We start from the raw sequence: 23,193 nt of genomic DNA, 5'->3' as shown, positions 1-23,193 counted from the left end.
CTGAGGCCAGTCTGGATGGATGCCTTGACCTTCACTGCTTCATTTCTGAGGGAGGGCACCAGGAGAACCGCATGGCATCTCGGTTAATTAGCTCAGGAGGGAAGGAGGGCGGAGTGCAGCACTGCTCCCTGTGTCCCCTGCTTGTCACCGTCACCTTCCCTCTGCTCTCCAGTGACATCTGCGGTGCACACGTTCTCACGTGCTCAGGATTGATTGGGGAAGTCACAGCCATTGGAGGAGTGCATCTGTTTAGTTCAGTTTCACCTCTGTGCAATGTGCCGGGTCCTGGGATCAGTTTGTCATTGCAGGAGGAGCAGGAAAAGAATGTTTTCCCGACACGAACCAGTTTTGTTATCATGAAAAATTACAGACATACACAAAGGAAGATAGATTAGCTTATTCATCATTTATCCATCACCTAGAAGTAACAGTTACAACAATCCTCCCTCATTTACTTTGTCTGTCGTTTTTATTTTGGCCAAAGCATTTTAAGACCCATCTCAGACATCGTGTCCTTTCATTCTTACAAACTTCAGTATAAATCTCAAAAAATACAGACATTTGTTTATACAACTGCAAAGGCATTGTCACACCGAATACAGTGAGCAGTGTTCCTTGTGTCATCTGATACCTAGTCCCTAACGGTGCTTCCCCAGTTGTCCGTTTTAGCAGCTGGCCTATTTGAATCAGATTCTGAAGAAGGTAGGTCTTCAAGTTACATTTGGCTGGTACGGTTGTTCTATCTCAAGTCTTTGTAATCTAGAGCAGCCCAAACCCCCCTCCCCCTTTCTCCATGCCATTTACTTGTTGCAGAAATGGGTAGCTGTCCTGTGGACTGCGTCACATTTTGATATTTTTCTGCTGGTATCCTGGTAGTTCCTCTAGCCCTCCTAGTTCCTTCAAATAAAAATGAGTCCTGGAGGCATGCTTGGCAGGAATGTTGCAGATGACGCTGTGTGTTTCCTGTTGCCCCTTGGAGTTACGCTGACATCATGGATTGGTGGGTTCAGGGGTTGACAGCCAGATCCTCAAAATGTAAAACGTTCTCGATCAGCCTTTCATCTGACGTTTTCACCCATTTCTTACCGGGGTCTGAATCACGCATTTCGTTAGGGTTGCGTGTTTCCTAGCTGGATTGTTGCATCATCTTGAAAGATAGTTCATAGACGAAGGATTTTTCATTCTTTCCTTTTAGTTGCCAAGTGTCAAAAAAGGTAAAAATTGGTGTCCTATAACTTTCAGTTTAGTCTAGTGCCTTGAGTCTGTCTCTCTGCCTGTCTGTCCCTCTCTTACTTTTTCCGCTCCTCCCCAACCCTTGTCGTCATTGTGAACTCGGGGGTTTTGTATATTTAGTGTGTTTCAGTGGCTTGCATTCATTATTCCTTTTGATGCTTAGTTGTCCCATTTTTGGCCAGCAGGAGTCTCTTCATGAATTGGCATCTGTGTTCCTTTGCCATGACTCTCTTACATTCTGGCATGACAAGGTGTCCCAGGCTCACTTCATAAAGTGCTGCTCTGGCCTTGAGACCAGACATTCTGCAAGGATCCCTGTGCCATTTGGTGGAAAAGGGTCTATAAGGGAAGGGACCATTGCTGTCGGTTGTCATTGCTTCCAGGCCTTTTTGATGGACAGCCTTAAGAAAAAAAAAGATATGAATTCAAACTGATGTTTCTAAGTCAAATTTTACGTTACAGGATTTTTTTCCTTACCTTTGATTTTATATTTGTATCTCATTTGTTTCACCTCGAATCTTGGTTCCTAACAACATTACCGTAATGACTTATTTGCCTACTTTATAAAAACTTATTATCCTACTTTATAAAAACACCACCGTTATTATAACTAAGTTAAACTATTGAAAGAAGTTTGACTTCTTTGCAGCTTTACTTATCAACAGAATGTCCCCCGAGTATGTATGATCAGTCTGCTGTACTCAAAAGTCGTTTGTGGCTGTGTCATCAACTTGAAAGTTAAGGTTCATTTTCTTCATTTTGTTTTCAAAATTTAGGGATTGCTTTTCTTGTTTATTTAGTTTTATTTTTTGAATTTATAAACATTCATATGTCTCCAAAGTCAAAACTACATCACAAGTTACATTCAGAGAAACTTTACTTCATCCTTTTCTCCTTCCTCCCATTTAAATTCATTTTGTATTAAACAGAAATAGACTCACAGACATAGAAAACAAACTTACGGTTACCAAAGGGGATAATGGGGGTGGGAAGATAAATTAGGAGTTTGGGATTAACGTATACACACTACTATATATAAAATAGGTGAACAACAAGGACCTACTGTATAGCACAGGGAACTATACACAATATCTTGCAATAACCTTTGATGGAAAATGATCTGAAAAGGAATATATATATATGTATAACAGAATCACTTGCTGTACACCTGAAACTAATAAAACGTTGTGATTAACTATATTTCAATAAAAAATTCATTTTGTATTATCCTTCTCCATGTTTACTTTTATACATCATGTAAAGAAATATTTAAATAATTCATATTCCCCTCTTTTTTTGCACAAAAGGTAGCATGTTTGAGCTATTATTCTATGCCTTGTGTTTTTTTTTTTTTTTTTTAGTGAACAGTGTTATCTGGGTTCACTCACATCAGTACATCATGCTCTTCCTCATTCCCTGTTTTCAATGGCTGAGCAGTTGTCCCCTGAATGAAGTCCCAGAGTTGATTCAGCCACTCCCCAGTGGACGGGCCTTGGGTTGCTGGCAATGTTGCTGTTACAAGTACTGCCTCAATAAACTGGGCCATCAGTCATTCCTAGTTTGCAGTATATCTTGAGATAGAGCTCTAGAAGTGTGATTACTGGGTCAGAGGATAGATGCATATATACTTTTTCAGACATTGACTATATTTTTTTTGCTGAAATTTTATCTAGTTGAATTTCATTATTCTAACACTTCCATCTAGAAACAGTGCAATTTATTTTGCAGTTTTAATGTTGAAGAAATCTCAATCCCTCATGTACCCTGTCTTTATTTATATAAAACATATTATGGAGAGTGTTATTTTAAGATCTGTTAATTTCATTAATTAATTGAAGTATCATTTACTGAGTATAAAGAACAGGGCATGAAAAGGTGGGTAAGGCATCCTAAACCTCAAAAGATTTCAGATTGAATATTTTGGAATTTTCTTCTGTTTCCTCTCCTTCTGTTTGGTATATATTTTGTCCCATGTTGGTTATCAAAAGCCTGGTAACAAGGCACTGGAAAATGTACCTTTATCTGCTGTAGCAGAAGAAAGCAGGCCACGTCTGCAGGAGAGAGGCGGTGTCATAAAGTACTCTGGAGATGCGTTCAACAAATGCTAACTGAAACACCTCCCCACCTCCCCTTTGCCAGGATGTAACAGCGAGCAACATACAGAGTTCTTCCCTCCTGGCATTTATAGTCTAGTACGGGACACAGAACAAGAAGCAAGGAACAAGATAATTACAGGTTCTCTGCGCTTTGAAGGAATCAAATAAGAGGTTAAAATAGAGCCTTAGCCAGGGGCCTTCTTTACGTAGGGGAGAGGCGGCTCACACACCAAGCCACGCGTGAGGTCGGGGAGCTTGGGGGCAAGGCCATGCAGGACCTTGGTTTTTAGGTTAAGGATTTGGATTTTAAGTACATCAGGAAACCATGGAGGACAGTTAAGCAAGGGAATGACATTTGATGCTGTCATATATTTATTCTTTCTGTGGATTGGGAGGTGACTCGATACTATGTTTCAGCTCCAGAAGCAACATTTTCCCTTCTGAAGTTCCAAGTGGAGTGCGTTTTCCTTCGTGTGCCTTTTATGCAGGACAGCTGCTTCTCATACTCACATGTAGGTCTTCTGAGGATTTCTTTTCTTTTTCAATAGTCTTCCCTTGATGTTGCTCAGATAATTACAGTAAGTGGTTGTAATTGGATTATGTACTTGGGCTATGAACAGGAGCATGATATCTACAAATTCTCTTCTTCAGACCTGCAAATCCAAGAGACACGTCTCTCTGGAAGATAAGAGCTCCTTCCTCAAGATCAAAAAAGGTCTGTGTTACTGCTGTCACGTTTATAAAATTAATTATGGAATCCATAGCAATTTTCTGGACAAGAAAGGCATTTTCAGTGTAAGTATTTATGTTTCTGTTATAGGAGACTGCCGGAGTGACACCTGCGTAGGGAATCCTCACCAGGAAGGACTGACACACCTGGACCCAAGGTGCTGGCTTCCCGGGAGGCTCCTGTCTGATGTGCAGGAGGCAGGATGTCATTGTGACTCTGCAAGGGGAGGCTCCTGGTGACCGAGACCAGCACGCAGTATCGCACCCTTGGCTACAGGGTACACTGTGCAGACCTTTTCCTGCAACTGAGAAGTACGAGATTATTCTGCAAGAGGAAGATTCCAGGGGCTTAAAAACGCAAAGGTTTCTACCTTGGGAGCCCCTTGGAATGTTGGCAGCTCAGGATCTCAAAGAAAGTTCTGTGTTAACGAGTTACAGAGTCCACGTGGAAGTAAATGTCACTTTCTAATCAATAATAATACCGAGTGAGGAGCACTATGCAGGGAGGAACCTTCCATAGAAAGACAGGCAGGGGAGAGCTTAGGCCGGCCTCGAACCTCCCGAGCAGAGCCAGCCTGAGATAAGCACCAAAATGGCCAAGTGAGAGACTCTGTGAAATAGCAGCCCTGTAACTGTAGTAGTTGTGAGGAAACCTTCTCCGCTAAATCACGATACCAAATAGGAAACATGATCTACAAGTGCCCCATGTGTAGGGAATTCTTCTCTGAGAGAGCAGATCTTTTTATGCATCAGAAAATTCACACTGCTGAGAAGCCCCATAAGTGTGACAAGTGCGACAAGGGTTTCTTTCATCTGTCAGAGCTCCATATCCATTGGAGAGACCACACGGGAGAGAAGGCGTATAAATGTGATGATTGCGGGAAGGACTTTAGCACCACGACAAAGCTCAATAGACACAAGAAGATCCACACGGTGGAGAAGCCCTATAAGTGCTACGAGTGCGGCAAAGCCTTCAACTGGAGCTCACACCTTCAGATTCACATGAGAGTTCACACAGGTGAGAAACCCTATGTCTGTAGTGAGTGCGGAAGGGGCTTTAGCAATAGTTCAAACCTCTGCATGCATCAGAGAGTCCACACCGGAGAGAAGCCCTTTAAATGTGAAGAGTGCGGGAAGGCCTTCAGGCACACTTCTAGCCTCTGCATGCATCAGAGAGTCCACACAGGAGAGAAGCCCTATAAATGCTATGAGTGTGGGAAGGCCTTCAGCCAGAGCTCGAGCCTCTGCATCCATCAGAGAGTGCACACCGGGGAGAAGCCCTATAGATGCTGTGGGTGTGGGAAGGCCTTCAGCCAGAGCTCGAGCCTCTGCATCCATCAGAGAGTGCACACGGGGGAGAAACCTTTCAAATGTGATGAGTGTGGGAAGGCCTTCAGTCAGAGCACCAGCCTCTGCATCCACCAGAGAGTGCACACAAAGGAGAGAAACCATCTCAAAATATCAGTTATATAAAGCGTTTTGCTAAGAGGTAAAAATCCTAAAACCCATAAGTGCCACTAGGAAGGAAAACCCTGTAAATACCTACATTGACCCAAGAAATTTTTACAGCAAGCCCCAGCAGAACATTGTTTTCCAAGAGGCACGTGTGAGGTTGATTTTTTGGATTCATGCCAAGTGTGTTCCACAGCTTGACTTTGAATCTGGAATCCCTCCGCGTGTTTGCCCAGGACAGGCTGTGAGGTCCCAGTCGTGGGTGTGTGTTTCCTGGGATTCTGGCACGATGCCTCCACAGTTGAAACACTACACAGGAAACCATGATCCTTGCCCAGCCTCCTGAGTCACCTTCTGTCTACACTTTACCTAAAAGTCACCCCAGATACTCCCCCGTTTCGGGAGCTCATGACCGACCTTCTCTTGATCCAAGCATACTGGTGAATGCATTTGAAAATGGCCGGCTCCCACGAAGTAGTGTTCTGGTATTTCTGAGGTCACCACTCGATTCAGCCTCTACGTATCTGTCCATATATCCCGTTACTTCTGAACTCACTGTACCTGTATATCCTCAAAATACCCATAAATATCCACCCCTTCCTAGATGGCATTAAATTTCATTTTAGATTTTAGGTGACTCATAATTTCCATTTACTTTGTCTGTTGGCGAAATCATTGGCAGACATACATGCCCTTGAACTTTAATTTTGTGAATTCTGCTAATCACTGTGTCTCTATGTTAGTCAGACTTAATTTTCTAGTGGCTACATCACATATTTTTAACTTGAATTTTTTTGGAAATAGCTGAATGTAAATAGGGAGGAAGAAGCAAGCAAAGTTAGAACTCTTCTCCATCCAGAATTGCCCTCTCAGGCTCCTTTGGTAACAAGGGGAACCCCTTACTGGCTTGGGGAGACCATAGGAGAAGCGGATGGTAGGAGGCCTCACTAATAATAGTCTCTGATTCTGTGATTTTGGGGCAATAATGTGTAGGAGTCCTCGATACCTTTTCATTGAGGATTACATATCAGTTCCTTTGTAGGCATGAACTTTCTTCATTCATTCAACAAGTATTTATTGAACACCTCCTACGTGCCAGGCACTGTGCCAGGTACCGGGAATACCACTGAGTAAGACAGACAAGGGCCCTACTCTCGTGGCGTTGACTTCTGGTGGAGGAGACAGATGATAAGCAAGTAAACAAATAAATAATGTAGTTTGAGGTAGTGATTAAGTGATACAGAGAAAATAACCTAGGGTGAAGATTTAGAGCAGTGGGGGTGGGGCGGGGGGCAGCGGTAGGTAGCGGGCAGGGAGGCCTTTCTGGGGGCAGCACAGGGGCGGCTGCAGGGGGCTCGCGGTCCTGCCGGGGAGCTTCCGGAGCAGGAGGTGGCGGCCGGCGGTGAGGGCAGCGTGCAGCGGGGAGGGGGAGAGATACTGAGCTGCTCAGTATCCTGACATTTATAGGCCTTTTTTTTTTTCTTTTTTTTTTTTTTTTCTGGCTAGATTGGTATTAAAAACTCATGTGGAGGAACTCAAGGAATGTTTAGAAGACCAAAAGTCCCCAATGACAACAAAAAGCAACTAATTTTTAACTTTGTTTCCCTTCTCATTCCTATTCTCATTGATTTCCCACATGTAGTCCTTTTGCTCAGGAAGTCTTTGGGGAAATTAAGGCTCTTTGAAAGCTCTGAAATGGGTGTTCAGGTTAGCGGTCTCTGTCCACTGTCTGAGAGGTTGGAAAATGAACTACCCGAAATAGTCATCGAAATACTGAAACGAAGCTTGATTTTCTCTTCATATTTGAATTAATTTCTTCTGTTTGACTGGAAGGGTTTCTTGTATAACTAAAACCTCAATGCATAAAGGAGATTTAAAAGGAGCACATAACTTACTGGGTGAGCCATGAAACTGGAGGTGGGATTTGGGGGTAAATTTGTTACCATCTGAATTTTGATCCAGACATCTCTGTTAACAAGCCCTTGGGAAGTTGCTTCTCATGTTTCCTCATTTTCGCAAAGAGAGGGCTGGCTTAGTTATTTGATAAAGCCCCTTCCAGGCCTGAATTCCTCGACTACGATTTACTGTAGTGTCTTAACACACTTCCATGTCACAGTAGTGTGGAGCGTTAGAGAAAAGCCTAGACTTTTAGTTGATAGAGAGCCAGTTGAAATATCACTGATAGAATTATAGGTTTAGGAAAAATTGGTTTGATTTGTAGCTGTATTACTGTTAGGTATGTGAGCTTGGGCAAATTGCTTAATCTTTGAGTCTAGTTTTCTCACTTACAAAATGAGGACATTAGGCTAAATGATTTCTGAGTTTCCAGCTAGTCCTAGAGTTCTATATTTCTACATAGTTGAATTATTTTATCATGCTGTTGCTGGGGAATATGACTAACACTTTTGAAGCTACTAATTTTATGTCGAGCTTTAAAGTCCATAATTGTTATCTTCGGAAAATATTATTTGACCTACAGTATGTCCAAATCAATTTAATAAAATCACTTTATAACAGGGTTCTGTGCTTGACATGTGGTTGTGTGAATTCAGTGGTCAGCGTGTGTGTGTGTGTGTGTGTGTGTGTGTGTGTGTGTGTGTGTGTGGTGGCTTGTGCATTATGTCTAGGTGACCATACAATAAAGTGAGGGGGTGATGCTGTTGATACTTCAACAAGGACAATAGGCCTAAACTGGGACTGCCCCAGCAAACCAAGTTGCGAGGACCCTCTGGCCCAGGGGTCAAGCAATTGACAAAGGAGTCGTCATGTCTGGCAGACTGGAGAGAGCCTGCCCTCCTGAGAGGACAGCGCCTGCTCAGTGGTAGCTGTTTGTTTCCATGTGAGATACAGGCTTAAGGGTCCCGCATCATCTGCTCTTTTAAGGAAAAACCAACAATCCAGATCTTTACATAAAATTTAATGATTTTTAAAGGTTGGCAACGAATTCATGTTCCCTGTGTGACCCATTTTCGTCATTTGTATTACCTGCATGGTGCCCATAGGCTTTTCTTTCACTTTGCAAGCTGTGCTCTGGTCCCTGATGGCTGTCTCCCACCCATGCTAAGGCCTGACACTTCTCAGCTAAGCAGTGGTGGCCCAGACCCCGCACACCAGTCTCTGACAGCGGGTGGGTCTGGCGTCCACCTGCCTCTCGGGGCGAGTCTAGGCTCCGCTTCCACAGTTGAGGCGGAAGCCATCCAGACGGCCCTTTCGATGTGAGTGGGGTGGGGCAGAGACCCCACGTGGGTCACACGTGGCTTGAGCTCTCCCACTGGGTCACTCCTGTGCCTGCTAGGAGTTAGGGTGTGAGCGAGAAAAGCCAGGGCCGACTTCACAGTTTCTAAGGGGAGCCCGAGTAAATGGCAGATTGTATCTTTACGGTCTCTTACCTTAAGGAAGAACTCTTTCAAGAAGTCAGCCCAATAGCCTGCAGTGGTCTGCTCCAGAGAAGGTGGGTGCCCAGGCCAGTCGCGGGCCATCTGGAGGAAGCTGTGGGTGTGTCTTTGGTGTTGCGTGAGGCTTGGACACGATGCCTTCCAAGGGACCTTCCACCTCTTGGTTCAGTTATCCCCCCCAGATTTAAAATTATTAAGCGAGTCTTTCTGTGCAACCTGCTGTTATCCTCAGGAATTTGAAAATAATAGGTGAAAGCAAGTATCAGCGGATGGAAAAAGTACTCAATGGTAAAATCAGACCCCGAGGAAGAGATGAGAAAGAGGTTGATACCATTACAGGGCAGGAAGCAAATACAAGTAGCACTGCCGAGTTGGTACATGGATTGAGATAAAGAGAGGTAGGAAACACGAAGGTGATACAGCACTTACTCTGTGACCTTACTCAGTTTCTTCACTTCTCTGAATCTCAGGTTTCTCATCCGTAAGATGGTTTTGAAAATACCTAACCTGTGAGACATTTGAGAAAACTAAGTAAACACACATCAAGTGCCTAGCCTTTAGTAATGCAACAGAAGAATTGTTATTAATCCCAGGTGCCTATGAAGGAAGATGAATCGTGTTATTTGGAGTTCTTTGGTTCTGCTGAGCCCTGTGGGGGGTTAGGACATCTCAGTTTGGGGTGGGACCTGGAGAGGGCTGAACTGTTCCACGTGGTGAGAAAGCGAAGAACTGCAGTCTCCTGGGATAGTCTGAGACAAGAAAATACAGAGCAGACTTGGAAAGGGACCCAGCGGAGTAGAATGGTGTCAGGTTGCACACTTTCCTGTATGAACCCTTAGGACCACAGAATCCCTCCCAAAAGGCTTGGGATGCTTGGTCTGAGTGGCTTTCTTATGGAAACTGGTGGAAGGGCCAGGTGCTGTGTCCAAACTGAAGTGGGCAGAACATGTAAGTACAACACTTTGAGAGACGCCGGGGCGCGGAGAGGGCGGCCCTGAGACGTACGCCCCGAGGACTGCACAGAAATTCTGGGAGAGCTTCCGGCTTCCACAGGCCGGGGTCCCCCAAACCCTACGGGCAGGGAGGCCTCTGTGTGTTACCCATTGGTTCCCACTCCTGGTGTGCATAAGGCAGAGTAATTCTGAGGTCAGAAGGACATGAGAACATTAAAAAAGAAAAGTCATTCTCATGTTATATTTTAAAATATTAAGAGGCACACGAGCAATTCCAGAGATTCCGGGGCCTTGTGTTTGTTAAACGTGTCGGCGGAGGTCTCGGAGGAAGGTGACGGTTAGACCAAAGTGCTTTTGTTGTTCAGATGTAGGTATATGCAAATAAAATACGTTTTTAAAGTAAAATAATAGCATGTGTAAGTTGCTCTTGCTGATTTTCAGGGGAATGTTTACATTTTGTAGCCGGTTTTGTGTGCACCCTGCCAGTTCTGCTCCCTTGGTGCCACTTCTGAAAATGGGTTCACTCAGACTCCCCCTCCTCCTTTGGAAAATGAAGCTGGCCCTGGCCCAGATCTTCTCTGCATCATGAATTATGGTAGGAGCGCCATGTTTAGAGAGCTTTTAAACCTAGCGTCTGTAGATGGTTTTCAGAGAGGTCCAGAACCTTCTTAAAGTGTATGCAGGGGTTTGTGTATCTGTGGGTGTAGACATTTTTCTAGGAAGGCGGGCTTTCCTATTTATTTTGGGACTCTAATGGATAAAGAACACTGATTGAGCCACACTGTTATTCATTGTGTAGGGACCTTGGGCAAAGGGGCATCTAAGAGGTCAGAACAGTGGTGGGTCACTGGGACAAACAGAGAGCAATGGTGTAATGAATGGAAAAAAAGTAACCTCGTGCTGTGCTGTGAAGAAAGAAGAGGCTGTTGGCATAACATGAAAGCTGCGTGTGCATGTGCTGTGACCCTGGGCTCAGTGCAAAGCCATGTTACAGTATAACGTAATGTGCTCAAGAGAAAAGTCCTGTGAGCAATGTGAGAGAGTTCGTGTGGGTGAGAACAGCTGGGTCCTTCAGAGGGACTAGCTGGAGGTGGGAAGAGTCGGCTCCATGCATGGAAAGTGCTGGAGCCACAACTGAGTCCGGCTCTCGGTTGCAGGGAAGGCAATTCTTGCTGTAAAACTGGAGCAAGGTCCCCAGTGCCTGTGTGGGTTGTGTTTAGATTCTCAAATAAACCTATTCACATCACTTGGTGTCGTGTCCTTCTGTGTTTAATTTCTGTGTCCACTCCACTTGCTTGGCATACAAAATTAAGGCGATATCTCCTTATTAATGGTTAAATCAACCACCTTGAGCCTTCATCCGGTCTGTCCCCAGAATATCCTTTTTACCCTGGCGTTCCTCTGCCCCTGCATGCCCCCCCTTCTCCCTTTCTGAGATAAACTCAAGACCCACAGGGACTTAGTCCAGAGGGTAAGTCCGGCCTCTAATGTCCTGTGGGGAAGGAGCTGGAGATTTCAGCTGATGACAAGCAGGGCACACAGTGTCACTGTTGACAACAGGTCATATTTGGAGAGGAATGAATTCTCTACGTGTTGCATGCAAAGACAGCTCACTCGATCCAGTAAACATCAGGAAAAGAAATAAAAAGAAGTATAAAATAAGATGGCAGGAGTGAATGTAAACATAGCATTCATCATAGTAAACGTGAATGGGTTAAATTCTGCTGTTTACGGACATTTTCAAGTTGAATGATAAACTTCACCACAAATATGTGTACACGTTGATTACAAGAGACCACCTACAATACAGAGGTGACACAAAAGGTTGAAAATAAGGGAATGGAAAAACATACCAGGAAAATGCTAACAGAAAGAAAGCCAGTGGTGGCAGCCTTGCCAATGAAAATAGAATGCAAGGTAAAAAGCATCAATTTATCAGAGGAATAATTTGTCAAGGTAAATGGTTGTGTACATCTGTTCGGCTAAAAACATAGCTTTGAAAGATACAGTTTATGTTTTTAGAGGTACAAGGAGAAATTAACTCCCAACCACAACAGAATACGTTAATCCTCCTCTCTCAGAAATCTGCAAATCAACTAGACAAAGAAAAATCAACCAGCACTGTTAACAAACGTGATCTGTCAGCTGTCCGTGAACTCTGTGCCAACAAACCCCCTTGGAGCATTCATAAAAACTGACCATGTTTCATGCCAGAAAGAAAATCTCACCAGATTTCAAAATGCATAAATCCCACAGGCCACATTCTCTGCCTATAACATCATACATATCAAAGTTGCTGAGAAAGAGACAAAAATCCTATCCACTTGGAGATTTAGAAACAGAACAAGCAAAGCATCCCCTTTCCCTCAAGTTGACAGCTAGAGAGGAGATCAAGACCAGTAAAACTGTTCAGAGATGAATGGCAGTGATGGTATCACGTAACACATCTCGGATGAGACCAAAATGAGTAAAACTTTTCATAGACTTAAATTCTATTAGATAAGAACTATTAAAAGTAAACCAAGCCTTTGAACTTACATGGTTGATCTTTATCAAGACCATTATATGTTCTTTTCCTCTCACCTATCATTGCGCTGAGTCATTTTGAAAAATAAGGATAACACACAACATGTAGCACCGTTAGGTCCCCGGGCAGAGGGGGTGGGGCCCCTGGGTCCTGGGGAGTCACCCTTAGGTAAGGTTGCCTGATAAAGTGCAGAATGCCCCGTCACATTTGAATTTCAGATATCTGACCTGCTGATGCTAAAACCTATTCATCGTTTATTCATTGTTAATCTGAAGTTCGCATCTAGCCGAGTGCCGTGTGTTTTTTTCATTTGCCAAGCCTGGCACACCTGCCGGAGGGAAGGATGAGAAGGGGCTCTAGTGTTCAGGGAAGGGGTGTCATAGGGGGAGTGCAGGAGACCCTCATTGGGGTGGGTGGGGAGCCCTTTGGGCTGCACAGGGAGCAGGGAGGCCATGCTGGTTTCTAAAGAGAGGTTGCACGCCCTGGTGACATGCTCCCCAGGGAGCGGGGAGAGGGAAGAAGGGCCTGGGTTCACAAGAACAATCAGACCCAGGGCTTCTGGGCACCTGCACCTTGGGAAAAGACTGTGTGAGGCTCAGGAATCAAGGCCAGGGCCACCCCGGGCCACGTGGACCACTTTCCCCAGGGTAGACACATGGAACTGGACCGACTTGGGGCCAACCATCTACGCCAAGGTCGACTCTCGTCCCGGCACTGCCCTGAGGTGATGGGATGCAGCGAGAGCCGTAGGCTGCAGAGCCCGCTGGGGTACAGCTCTTGGGGGGTGGTCTGGGTTTTCCGGGACTCTCTAAGTCTTAGCGGTTTGGAATTATTCAAAGGGGGATGAGGCGGAAATCCTAAGAGGCAGATGCTACTAGGCTTTACGTGCCCTGTAGATGCTCAATTGATACTGCTCACACTGTAGGGTTCCCCTGGATCTAGTCACGTACCAACAAAATACCATCTGTGCTGTGCTCAGAGCTACATAAGTGAGGAGAATCAGCGGGGCCAGAGGGCGGTGGTACCCAAACACCCTGGATTCAGGGTCCCTCCAGCGTGTCTAAGTGTGACCTCAAAAAAGTTTATTCACCTCCAAGCTTCAGTCTCCTCATCTGTAAAACAGAACTTATGACTGAGAGTCTGTCCCTCATAGGATGGTCCAGGCCTCAGCTCAGTGCCTGGCACAGAGTGGGTGCCCACCGTGTCGAGGGGGCAGCAGTCCCTGGTGGTGTTTGGATCTTGCAGAAAGGATGGCGCTGACCGTCAGAGCTGGGCTGAGCCAGTGCAGGGTCTGGCGCCCCTGGCTGTGCCTGGAAGCGGTGGTGGCACTGGGCAGAATGTAGAGAAACCTGGCAAATGAAGCTCCAGCGCTCCTGGTTCTGGGGCCTGTGGAGTCAGACTGGAACCAGCTCTCCTGGGTGTCCAGCTTGCAGATGGCAGATCATGGGACTTTGCAGCCTTCCTAATCCCCTGAGCCTGTCCCTGTAGAAAGTCTCTTGCTATACATCTGTCTCTATTCCGTTGGCTCTGTTTCTCTGGAGAGCCCTGGCTAATGCAGCCCCTAATTTGTTTGGTGCTTGGAGTAAGAGTACAAATGGGGACCCACACCCCATGTGTCTGTTCCTTTAAAAGTTAGAAATCGAGCTAACGAAGTGTTCGCTAAAATATATTCTCTTCTCCTACTGAAAGCCCGCTCAGCCTTGGAGTTCCATGCTGGCCGTGGTGGGCCGGGAGGGAGGACACCCCAGCTCACGGTCCAAGTGCTGTCCATCTCCTACCTCCACCCTGGAGCTGCCCCCTTGTGGGTCTTTGGGCTGGGGTATCTCTAGCAGCAGCTCGCTTGGAGGGGGGTGCACAGGAAGAAAGGCTCACGTAGACCCTGAGAGCAGGCCTGGGCTGTTTGGGAAGGAACATCCGGTGGGGGTGTGTGTGGATATTTGGAGCACGGTGTAGAGGCAAGGCTCCAGGTGGGCACATCCCCATGGCCCCCGAGAGGGTCTGAGAGGGGCCCTCTGAAGCATGGGGCTCAGGGCAGGGGCCCCTCCTGACCAGGTCCAAGGGCCGTCCAGACCATGCACCTGCAGGGATTGAGTTATCGACAGCATCAGGTGAGACCAGCCCAACGGAAATTTCTGCCCCATGTGAATAAACAAAAATGGTACTTACAGGACAGTCATTCTGAGGAGGGGAAGGACCAGAAACCAGAGCCCGTGAACTCCAGCCTTCAATCACGCATTAGGGCATTTGCCAGTCGGTATTCTCAGGTCTTTTCCCGATTTCCCCCGTGCTCTGATCTCACGTCGGCCGAGGTGCTGACCTAACGCAGACCGAGTGTGAATAGCTCTTTCCAGCATTAAGAGTTTCCATCTCAGCGGAAGTGCTAGTCAAGATCCTCAGGAGATCCTTGGGCTTCGAGATGCCTGGGAAACAGATTGTTGCCAACCTCGCGTGCCCAGCGCAGGGTGTCCTTGGAGGCTCGAGAGGCCGCTGTCATCAGGGACCCCGGCAGCGAAATGGCTTGGGATCCTCATCAGCTCTGTAGCATCACCTGGGGTCTCTTCTCTCTTCTTTTTCTCACACTCTCAGAGGACATGCACAGAATAGCGTACAAGTCCCCCAGAGTCCTCTGGCCCCTCTGATAACTGCCTCTGAGTATCGACACAATTTTAATATGCAGACTGATGGGGTGAAGCAATCACTCGGATAACCCCCGCGAATATGGAATAATAAAATGATAGGTTGCTTTGGAATTCATTATATTTCATTTGCCTTCATGATTTAGTTTTGAATAATATAATCAGATTAGCTGACATTCCTTGAGCAAATGCAAGTTATGTAGGTGATTGGGAAAGAGCCAATCATTTGATGGAAAAAGCCAACCTGGGGTCCTTTTTTTTTTTTTTTCTCCGTGTAAAGAATAGTCACCTAGAAGTTGCTGATTCACTCATGCATAGTTGAATATTAATCATACACTGAAGAGTTTATCTTCTCTGGATAGTTTGGGGTATTTTTTAAGACAGATGTTCATTTTCCTTTTTCCAAACAAAAAAACCTCTAAGACCGAAGAACAGTTTGCTTTGTTATTTACTTTTTACTGGAAATAGTGTCGCTCTTGCCTTTATTGGAGTTGATACATCTATTTATTTATTATTGAAGTATAATTGACCTGCAACACTACGTTAGTTCTAGATGTACAACATGATGATTTGAGGTTTCTTTACGTTACAAAATGATCACCAGGTTAAGTCTAGCTACGTCTGTCACCGTACACAGCTCTTACAATTTCAGCTGTATTCTGCACGCTGTACATTTCATCCCGGAGGACTCATTTATTTTGTAAGTGGAAGTTTGTACCTCTTAGTCTCCCTCACCTATTTCTAGAGTTGATACATTTTAGAACAAAATTAATAAAATAAACCTGCTGAGATACATTTTATTAGCATGGCAGAGTCAAATGCCAAAGTTATTTTACATAAAGAAATAAGAGCTGCTGGGCATTAAAAACTTGACAGTTCTATGCTGCCTGACTAGAGAGGCCAAAAATTAAGTCCTTGATTATTCGGGGTCCACCAAGTTAAAATGGAGTCATTTCGCTTTGGAAAAATGAAGCGGTGATGTGGCTTGAAATGTACAGATGGCCCCCTCTAGTGGTCAAAAGGGGCGGGTCAGGAGCTGGGATAACAGGTTCCTTGTGATTATCCATCCGGGTCCCCAATTTTCATGCAGCTTTCTAAATATTTTTACCCCTGGGAGGGGAGACCCCAAAACTGCCATCCTCCACTTGTTCTCTGAACTACTTTAAACCACCACTATTCATGTATAACTTCATGGTCCCAAGTTGTAACCCATTCTCTCTCTGACTTACGCCTTTCTTATCTAATGTTGAACCTCATGCTCCAAATCCATTTACTTTGTTTCATATGTTTAGTGAATTCTTTCTAAGTTGTTAATTACCTCTAGGCTCGTCCTTCAGTGATCACTGATTTAAAAGATCGAAAGATACAATTATTAATGCTAAGAAGACTGTGTGTGCGTGCGTTTACAAGAGGTAGTATTCTATAAAAAGTAGAAGCATGATGTGATTTCATCAGGCAATTTCTCTGAGATAATATAAAATGAAAATTGATAGTCTAGCATATACATCATTGAGTTACAAACCATTACTTCACTTGTGCTGTGGCTTGAAAAAGTGGGTTTCCTTCCAAGGGCTCAGATCATTGCATGTAAATCATACTACAAATGACAATGTTTTTAAAAAACTCTTAAACGACTGCTTGGTGAAGCATGCCAAGAATCATCTCTGATAAGACAGCCTATTGATAAAGCAATTCTTTTGGCTCTAAATATCCCAAGCGTGTGTGTCAGCAGATTAACGTTATCTTCCCTTTTCATTTTCCTGTAGGGCTTATCAGTGACCATTATCTGACCAAAGAAAGTTCTGCTAAAAATATAAGAATGCTAAGAAGTTAGTTAGACGGCACAGCAGCCCAGGAGGGCAGATTTTAGCTTAGAGAACAGAAAAGCTTTTGAGGTTATGGGTGGTTAAAAAATATTCCTTCTGGGCTTCCCTGGTGGCGCAGTGGTTGAGAGTCCGCCTGCCGATGCAAGGGACGCAGGTTCGTGCCCCAGTCCGGGAAGATCCCACATGCCACGGAGCGGCTGGGCCCGTGAGCCATGGCCGCTGAGCCTGCGCGTCCGGAGCCTGTGCTCCACTACGGGAGAGGCCGCAACAGTGAGAGGCCTGCGTACCGAAAACAAACAAACAAACAAACAAACAAACAAACAAACAAAAAAAAATATATATATATATATTCCTTCTTTGCCTCCTTTTCTCCCCCTCCAGTCAACAATATATGGAACTCATAAACCCCCTTTATAGTTCAGAAGCTGATATCTCTGTCTTAATATACTTATCATTGTCATGGTCATAGTAATTCAAAGGGAAAAAGGTATTCCGTCTTCATTTTATGCATGGGACACTGGAAAGAGTGTTCAGTGACTTACAAAAGTGAGGGGGCAAAGCTAAGCAAGAAACCAGGTCTCCTGGAATCACCATACTATCTAGCAATCCCACTTCTGGGTACATACCCAGAAGACTTGAAAGGAGGGACGCCAACAGATATTTGTACACCCATGTTCACAGCAGCATCATTCATAATAGCCAAAGGGTGGAAGCAACCCAAGTGTCCATTGATGGATGAACAAATAAGCAAAATGGGGTTTATCCACACAATGGGCTACTAGCTTTAAAAAGGAAGGAAATTCTGATGTATGCTTCGACATGGTTGAACTTTGAGGACGTTATGCTGAGTATCGTACAAATATCGTGTGATTCCATTTATATGAGATACCTAAAGTAGTCAGATTCATAGACAGAATGTAGAAGGGTGGGTGCCAGGGGCTGGGGAAGGGGGAGTGGGGGGTTAGTGTTTAATGGGGACAAAGTTTGTTTTGGGGAAGATGAAAAAGTTCTGGAGATGGATGGTGGTTGCACACAGTGTGAATGTACTTAACGCCACTGAGCCATACACTTAAAAATGGCTAAAATGGTGAACATGGTGTATATTAAACACGGTGAAAAAAAGCAGCCAAAAAAGGAAAGGCACCTTGGAGGAATATTTAGAGCGCCGAGTCAGAAAAACAAAACAAAACAAAACATCCATCACAGTGGGAGTGGATTTTTTTTTTTTTTTTTTTTTTTTTTTTTTTTTTGCGGTACGCGGGCCTGTCATTGTTGTGGCCTCTCCCGTTGCGGAGCACAGGCTCCGGACGCACTGGCCCAGCGGCCATGGCTCATGGGCCCAGCCGCTCCGCGGCATGCGGGAGCTTCCCAGACCGGGACACGAACCCGCGTCCCCTGCATCGGCAGGCGGACTCTCAACCACTGAGCCACCAGGGAAGCCCGGGAGTGGATTTTGAAGGCACTTTTCCTGGCTGTGATCCTGGTCCCCTATTTAGCTTCGTGATTTTGAGCAAGTTGCTTGACCTCTTTGTGCCTCAGATTCCTCACCTGTAAGGTGGGAATAGGATCTGTACCTACTGCATATGGCTCTGGTAAAGCTGAAGGGAGACGAGTACAGGGCCTTGCAGAGACGGAGCGTTCAGTAAATATTGGCTGGCATTACTACTATTAGAGAGTTTAACCTGGCCAAGGACTCGCTTCTGGTAAACAGCCGCATCTCCTGCAAAAGGCATGTCAGCCAGTCTTTTCTACCATCTGGGCGAACACATCACACATCATGTTATTGGATCGAATTGAAAGCAAAGTGCTACCATCTTTGGAGGGAAATCATTGCAGCTTGAGGATAATCAGGAAATGCATTTAAGAAATTCAAAGGTGTTACAACATTGCCAATATTCGACTCTTCCTATAAATGAAATTGAAGGATGGATATATATGATTTTCAAATAAAATAAAAGTACACGCAAAGCAAACACCTCCACCAGGTATCCTGAATCTCAAACCGCTGCTCTATCAGTTAGGGAGTTACCTCCTTCACCTGGACAGCTAGTTGGGCCACCAGGCAGCTCAAGCAGGTGAACTTTCCTTGAGTGAAAGGCACTTACTTGCTAAGGGCTGAAAATACAGAGGATGATATCAAACATGCTCCTTACTACCTTTGTTTAGCCTAGTTGGAGAGAAAGACTTCCAAACAAATAACTATAGCACGGGGTCATAGAACACCTACAGAAGAAGTAGGATCAAGGTACAGCGTTAGTGCAGAGGTGAGCATGAATAACCTTATCTAGGGCTATGGATCCAGGAGAGGCTTCCTACAGGAGGGCTTTAAGGGATGCATAGGAGTTTGACAGGTACAATGAGAAAGCATACTCCAAGCAGAGGAGATGGAATACCCCAACGGTTCTCACAATTCATCATCCTTCAGAATTAGCTGGAGGACTCGTGAAAAGAGATCACTGAGCCCCACCCCGATTTTCTTATTCCGTGGGTGTGGGGTGGCACCTGAGAATTTTTGTCTCTATCAGGTTCCCAGGGGATGCTGATGCTGGGACCATGGGGACCTGTTGACCACACTTTGAGAGCTGCTGATTTCCATGACGACCTGGAGCGTGAAGTTACGACGTGCGTTGGGGAAACTGTAAGTAAGACGTTATTGCTGGAAGTTGAAGCATCTGGGTGATATATTTAGAGCGCTTGGGAGAGGGCTTTAAGTGCCAGGGAGGTGTGCGCAAGGGAAATAAAGAAACACACAGTTGTGTATTCTGGCCGCAGCAGACACACTGTGCTATAGTATTCGATCCTGACAACAACTCAGGAAGCAGGTGTCATCATGCCCAGTTTACAGACGAGGTCATTGAGGGGCACAAGGTTAACTGGAGAGAGAGATGTAGGAGGCAGAAGACCCTGGACTTGGTGGCTCATGGGATGTGGCAAGCAGCATCTCGGTCTTGACTTTGGAGGTAGATACCGGGGAATGACAGTGACCAAGACAGGAAACCTGGGGGGCGGGGCATGTTTGCAAATATTCTGTCTAGAATTACGGGAACAGGTAAAGTCCCTCCTTCTCACAGGCACCTGTCCTCTCCCTTTGCATTACTTGCTTCCTTGTTAACTTTGTCTTTTATCTCATCATTCACTCATTCTCTTTACACTTCCCTTCTCATGAGATGCTCATCACCAGATGACACGTTATCAACAGATTTTCTTCATCCTCATCATGGACTTAATTTTTAAAAGGAAAAAGATAACAATGCGAGCAGACAAGGGAAAAGGGACAGAACTTTCACTCACTGTTGGAGTTCAAGCTCCTTGAGAGAGCGTGTCTCCTTTTTACTGTGAAACACTTCGAAGACGGAAAATGGAATAATTGACACCCATACATCCATCACATGGATACAACAATTATTAACATTTTGCAATTTTAGCTGCTTCTTTTTTTTTTTTTTTTGCGCTACGCAGGCCTCTCACTGCTGTGGCCACTCCCGCTGTGGAGCACAGGCTCCGGACGCGCAGGCTCAGCGGCCATGGCTCATGGGCTCAGCCGCTCCGCGGCATGTGGGATCTTCCCGGACTGGGGCACAAACCCATGTCCCCTGCATCGGCAGGCGGACTCTCAACCACTGTGCCACCAGGGAAGCCCTTAGCTTCATTTTCTCCCTGGAGTATTTTAAAGTGTGTTTCACACATTATGACACTTCACTCTAAATACTTGAATATGGATCTCTGAACATAAGGACATTTTCCTATTAACCACAGCAGCACCATCATACGTAAAGATGAACAGAATTTATTCAGTCATCTACTGCTCAGTCTATATCCAAATATCCCCCAATATCTTTCCACCCAAGATTTTATCATATTGCTTTTCAAACATCAGACAAGTGGAAAGAATTTTACAGTGAACATCTATATACATATCCACCACCACTAGTCCTGCAATTAACATTTTGCTGTTTGCTTTATCATGTACCTGTCCATCTAGCCATCCTTCTGTTTGTCCATTAATCCATCTTAGTTTTTCAGTGCATTTCAAAGCAAGGTGCAGATCTCAGTATTCTTCTCCCCAAACACTTCAGCATCGGCATGTCATTTATAAGATTTAGCATCTTTTTGTTGTCGTTTTGTTCCTTTTGGGGTAAAATTTACATATATAATGATAGACACCCATTTTAAGTGTAACATTTGATGAGTTAAGACAAGTGCATACACCTGTGTAACCCAAACCCCTATCAAGTTACAGAACATTATCATCACCCCAGAAAGTTCCCCCAGGCCCCAGTCAAGCCCCCCCACCCCAACCACAGGCAACCCCTGTTCCAATTTTTCCTACCATTGCCTCTTCTGGAACTTCGGTTAAATAGAATGTACTCTTGTGTGAGCCTTTTTAATGCAGCACGATGTGTAATACCCATCCACGTGTGTGTGTCTCAGTAGTTTGCTCCTTCTTATCGCCGTGTGTTATCCCAGTATATGGATATACCACCGTTATTCGTTGGTGGACCCTTGGGCTGTTTCTTTTTTCCGTCGCTAATGAACAAGGCTGCAGCGAACATTTGCGTACAAGGTTTTTTTGTTGCTGATTCTCCCAAATGCCTCTTACTGCTGGTTTGTTTTATTTTATTTATTTATTTTTTGATGTGGATGATTTTTAAAGTCTTTATTGAATTTGTTACAATATTGCTTCTGTTTTATGTTTTGGCTTTTTGGCCCCGAGGCATGTGGGATCTTAGCTCCCCTACCAGGGATGGAACCTGCGCCCCCTGTATTGGAAGGCGAAGTCTTAACCACTGGACCGCCAGGGAAGTCCCTGCTGGTTTGTTTTAGCCACGATCCAATCAAGGTCCCCACGTTGCAATTAGTTGGTGGGCTTTTCAAGCGGGAGGGATCAAATTCCCTGATGTAGCCACAGTTCCTGTTACCTGGTTGGCGTGAGGAGGAGCTAAATTCTCCGAGTGAGCTACTGAGCCACTTGCGTTGACCTTGGGTTCCTCACGGGAATGGTTTCTTTGCGCCCCTGCCTACGCTCAGGAGGAAGAAAACCCCCAGGTGGGAAATCTCAGAACTCCGTAATTGAACTCTTTTCTGTGATGTGCTGTCATCCTGTGGCCACAAGAGGGCGCTTGCTCGCTTTGAATGATTTAAATTCGTCAGGCCTGGCAAGCAGGGATCAAATGTCCTTCTAGAAAACAAATCTTTTCAGATTTTCCGTCCGTGTTTTCTGTCCTGCTGAATTCAATGGTGACGTTTGTTCAGTTGCTTAATGGGCATTTACTGAATACCCACCACGTCTGATTCATCGGGCTAGGCGCTGTGGGTGGCAAAGAAATGAAACGTTTTCCCGGCTGGTGATTCTCCCGCCCCCATAGGGAAGATAAGGCAGCCACAGCACATCTCAGCGCGAGCCTGAGGTCAGAGGAGTCAAGCTCAGACATGCAGGTGGGTGTGAGCTGGCACTGGGGATGTTCCAGGATGTCATGATGTCGGGAGCAAAGGTGGAAAGGCCAGAAGGTTCTGGAACATAAGATGTGTTTAGGAAGGCTGGAAGGGATTGGGTGGCCCAGAGCTAGGAGGTCTGTAACGTATCCACTATTCTGAATGCCACGGGGGAGTTTTCAGTGGGGCAGTGACTGGTGGTGTTGGTGGGTTGGAGAGGAGAGGGGACAGTGGGGGGGAGTTGGGGAGAACAATTGGTCCAGTCGGAAGTGATGGGACTTATGTTGGGATGACATGGGGAGAATGGCTGAGAATCACCTCTGAATTCTGTAGGCGTGAACAAGACCACCTGGGAGAGCAGAGAAAGAAGGCATGTTCTGGAATGCTCTCGGAGCACTCTTACTTTGAATATTGGTTTTTAAATATATGGGTTTTTAATATATTGCATTATATTAATAATACTCTTTCACTCAGATGGTTTCAAGTGGTGAGATGTTTTGCCTGTTAAAAAAAAAAAAAGTTATTCTGGGGAGTTCCCTGGTGGCCTAGTGGTTAGGATTCCAGGCTTTCACTGCTGTGGCCCTGGGTTCAATCCGTGGTCAGGGAACTGAGATCCCGCAAGCCGTGTGGCACAGCCACAAAAAAAAAAAAAAGTTATTCTGACACTTGTGAAAATAGTACAGAAGACTTTATTTAGGACTGTAGGTGTCAGGACTGTCTCAGTGAAGGAGAGGCCAGCCTCAACTCTGAATACAGCAAAGACAGCTGGGGATTTATAGTCAATGACGGGTCGGGTCGTTGGATAGAAGAGGAAACATCACGGGCAGGGATTCTTGCTAAACCAACTTAGCGGGATTCTTGCTGAAGGTAGGACAAGGCGATCAGATATCAAGGGTAAGAGATCCTTTCTAAA

General features: G+C 45.3%; 1 protein-coding gene across 11 annotated transcripts in view; it reads left to right on the top strand.

Annotated features, from left to right (window-relative positions):
• ZNF664 (zinc finger protein 664) overlaps positions 1-23,193 on the top strand; it is a 198,058-nt gene that overhangs the window by 28,059 nt on the left and 146,806 nt on the right. For 6 of the 11 annotated variants that reach the window (XM_073789950.1, XM_073789948.1, XM_033836745.2 and 3 more), the window contains 2 exons: positions 3,981-4,044; positions 4,150-6,142. In XM_073789950.1, coding sequence (XP_073646051.1) covers positions 4,746-5,531 — 786 coding nt within the window. In that variant the 5' untranslated portion in view covers positions 3,981-4,044; positions 4,150-4,745 and the 3' untranslated portion in view covers positions 5,532-6,142. Of the gene's footprint in view, positions 1-3,746; positions 3,842-3,980; positions 4,045-4,149; positions 6,143-19,372; positions 19,486-23,193 lie in introns of those variants that run through there. The other 5 variants (XM_033836748.2, XM_033836747.2, XM_033836746.2 and 2 more) reach the window with 2 other exon arrangements.

The sequence above is a fragment of the Tursiops truncatus genome, chromosome 13 (assembly GCF_011762595.2).
Source record: "Tursiops truncatus isolate mTurTru1 chromosome 13, mTurTru1.mat.Y, whole genome shotgun sequence".
In the NCBI taxonomy this organism is placed as follows: domain Eukaryota; kingdom Metazoa; phylum Chordata; class Mammalia; order Artiodactyla; family Delphinidae; genus Tursiops; species Tursiops truncatus.
This window is presented reverse-complemented; position numbering and strand designations above follow the sequence as displayed.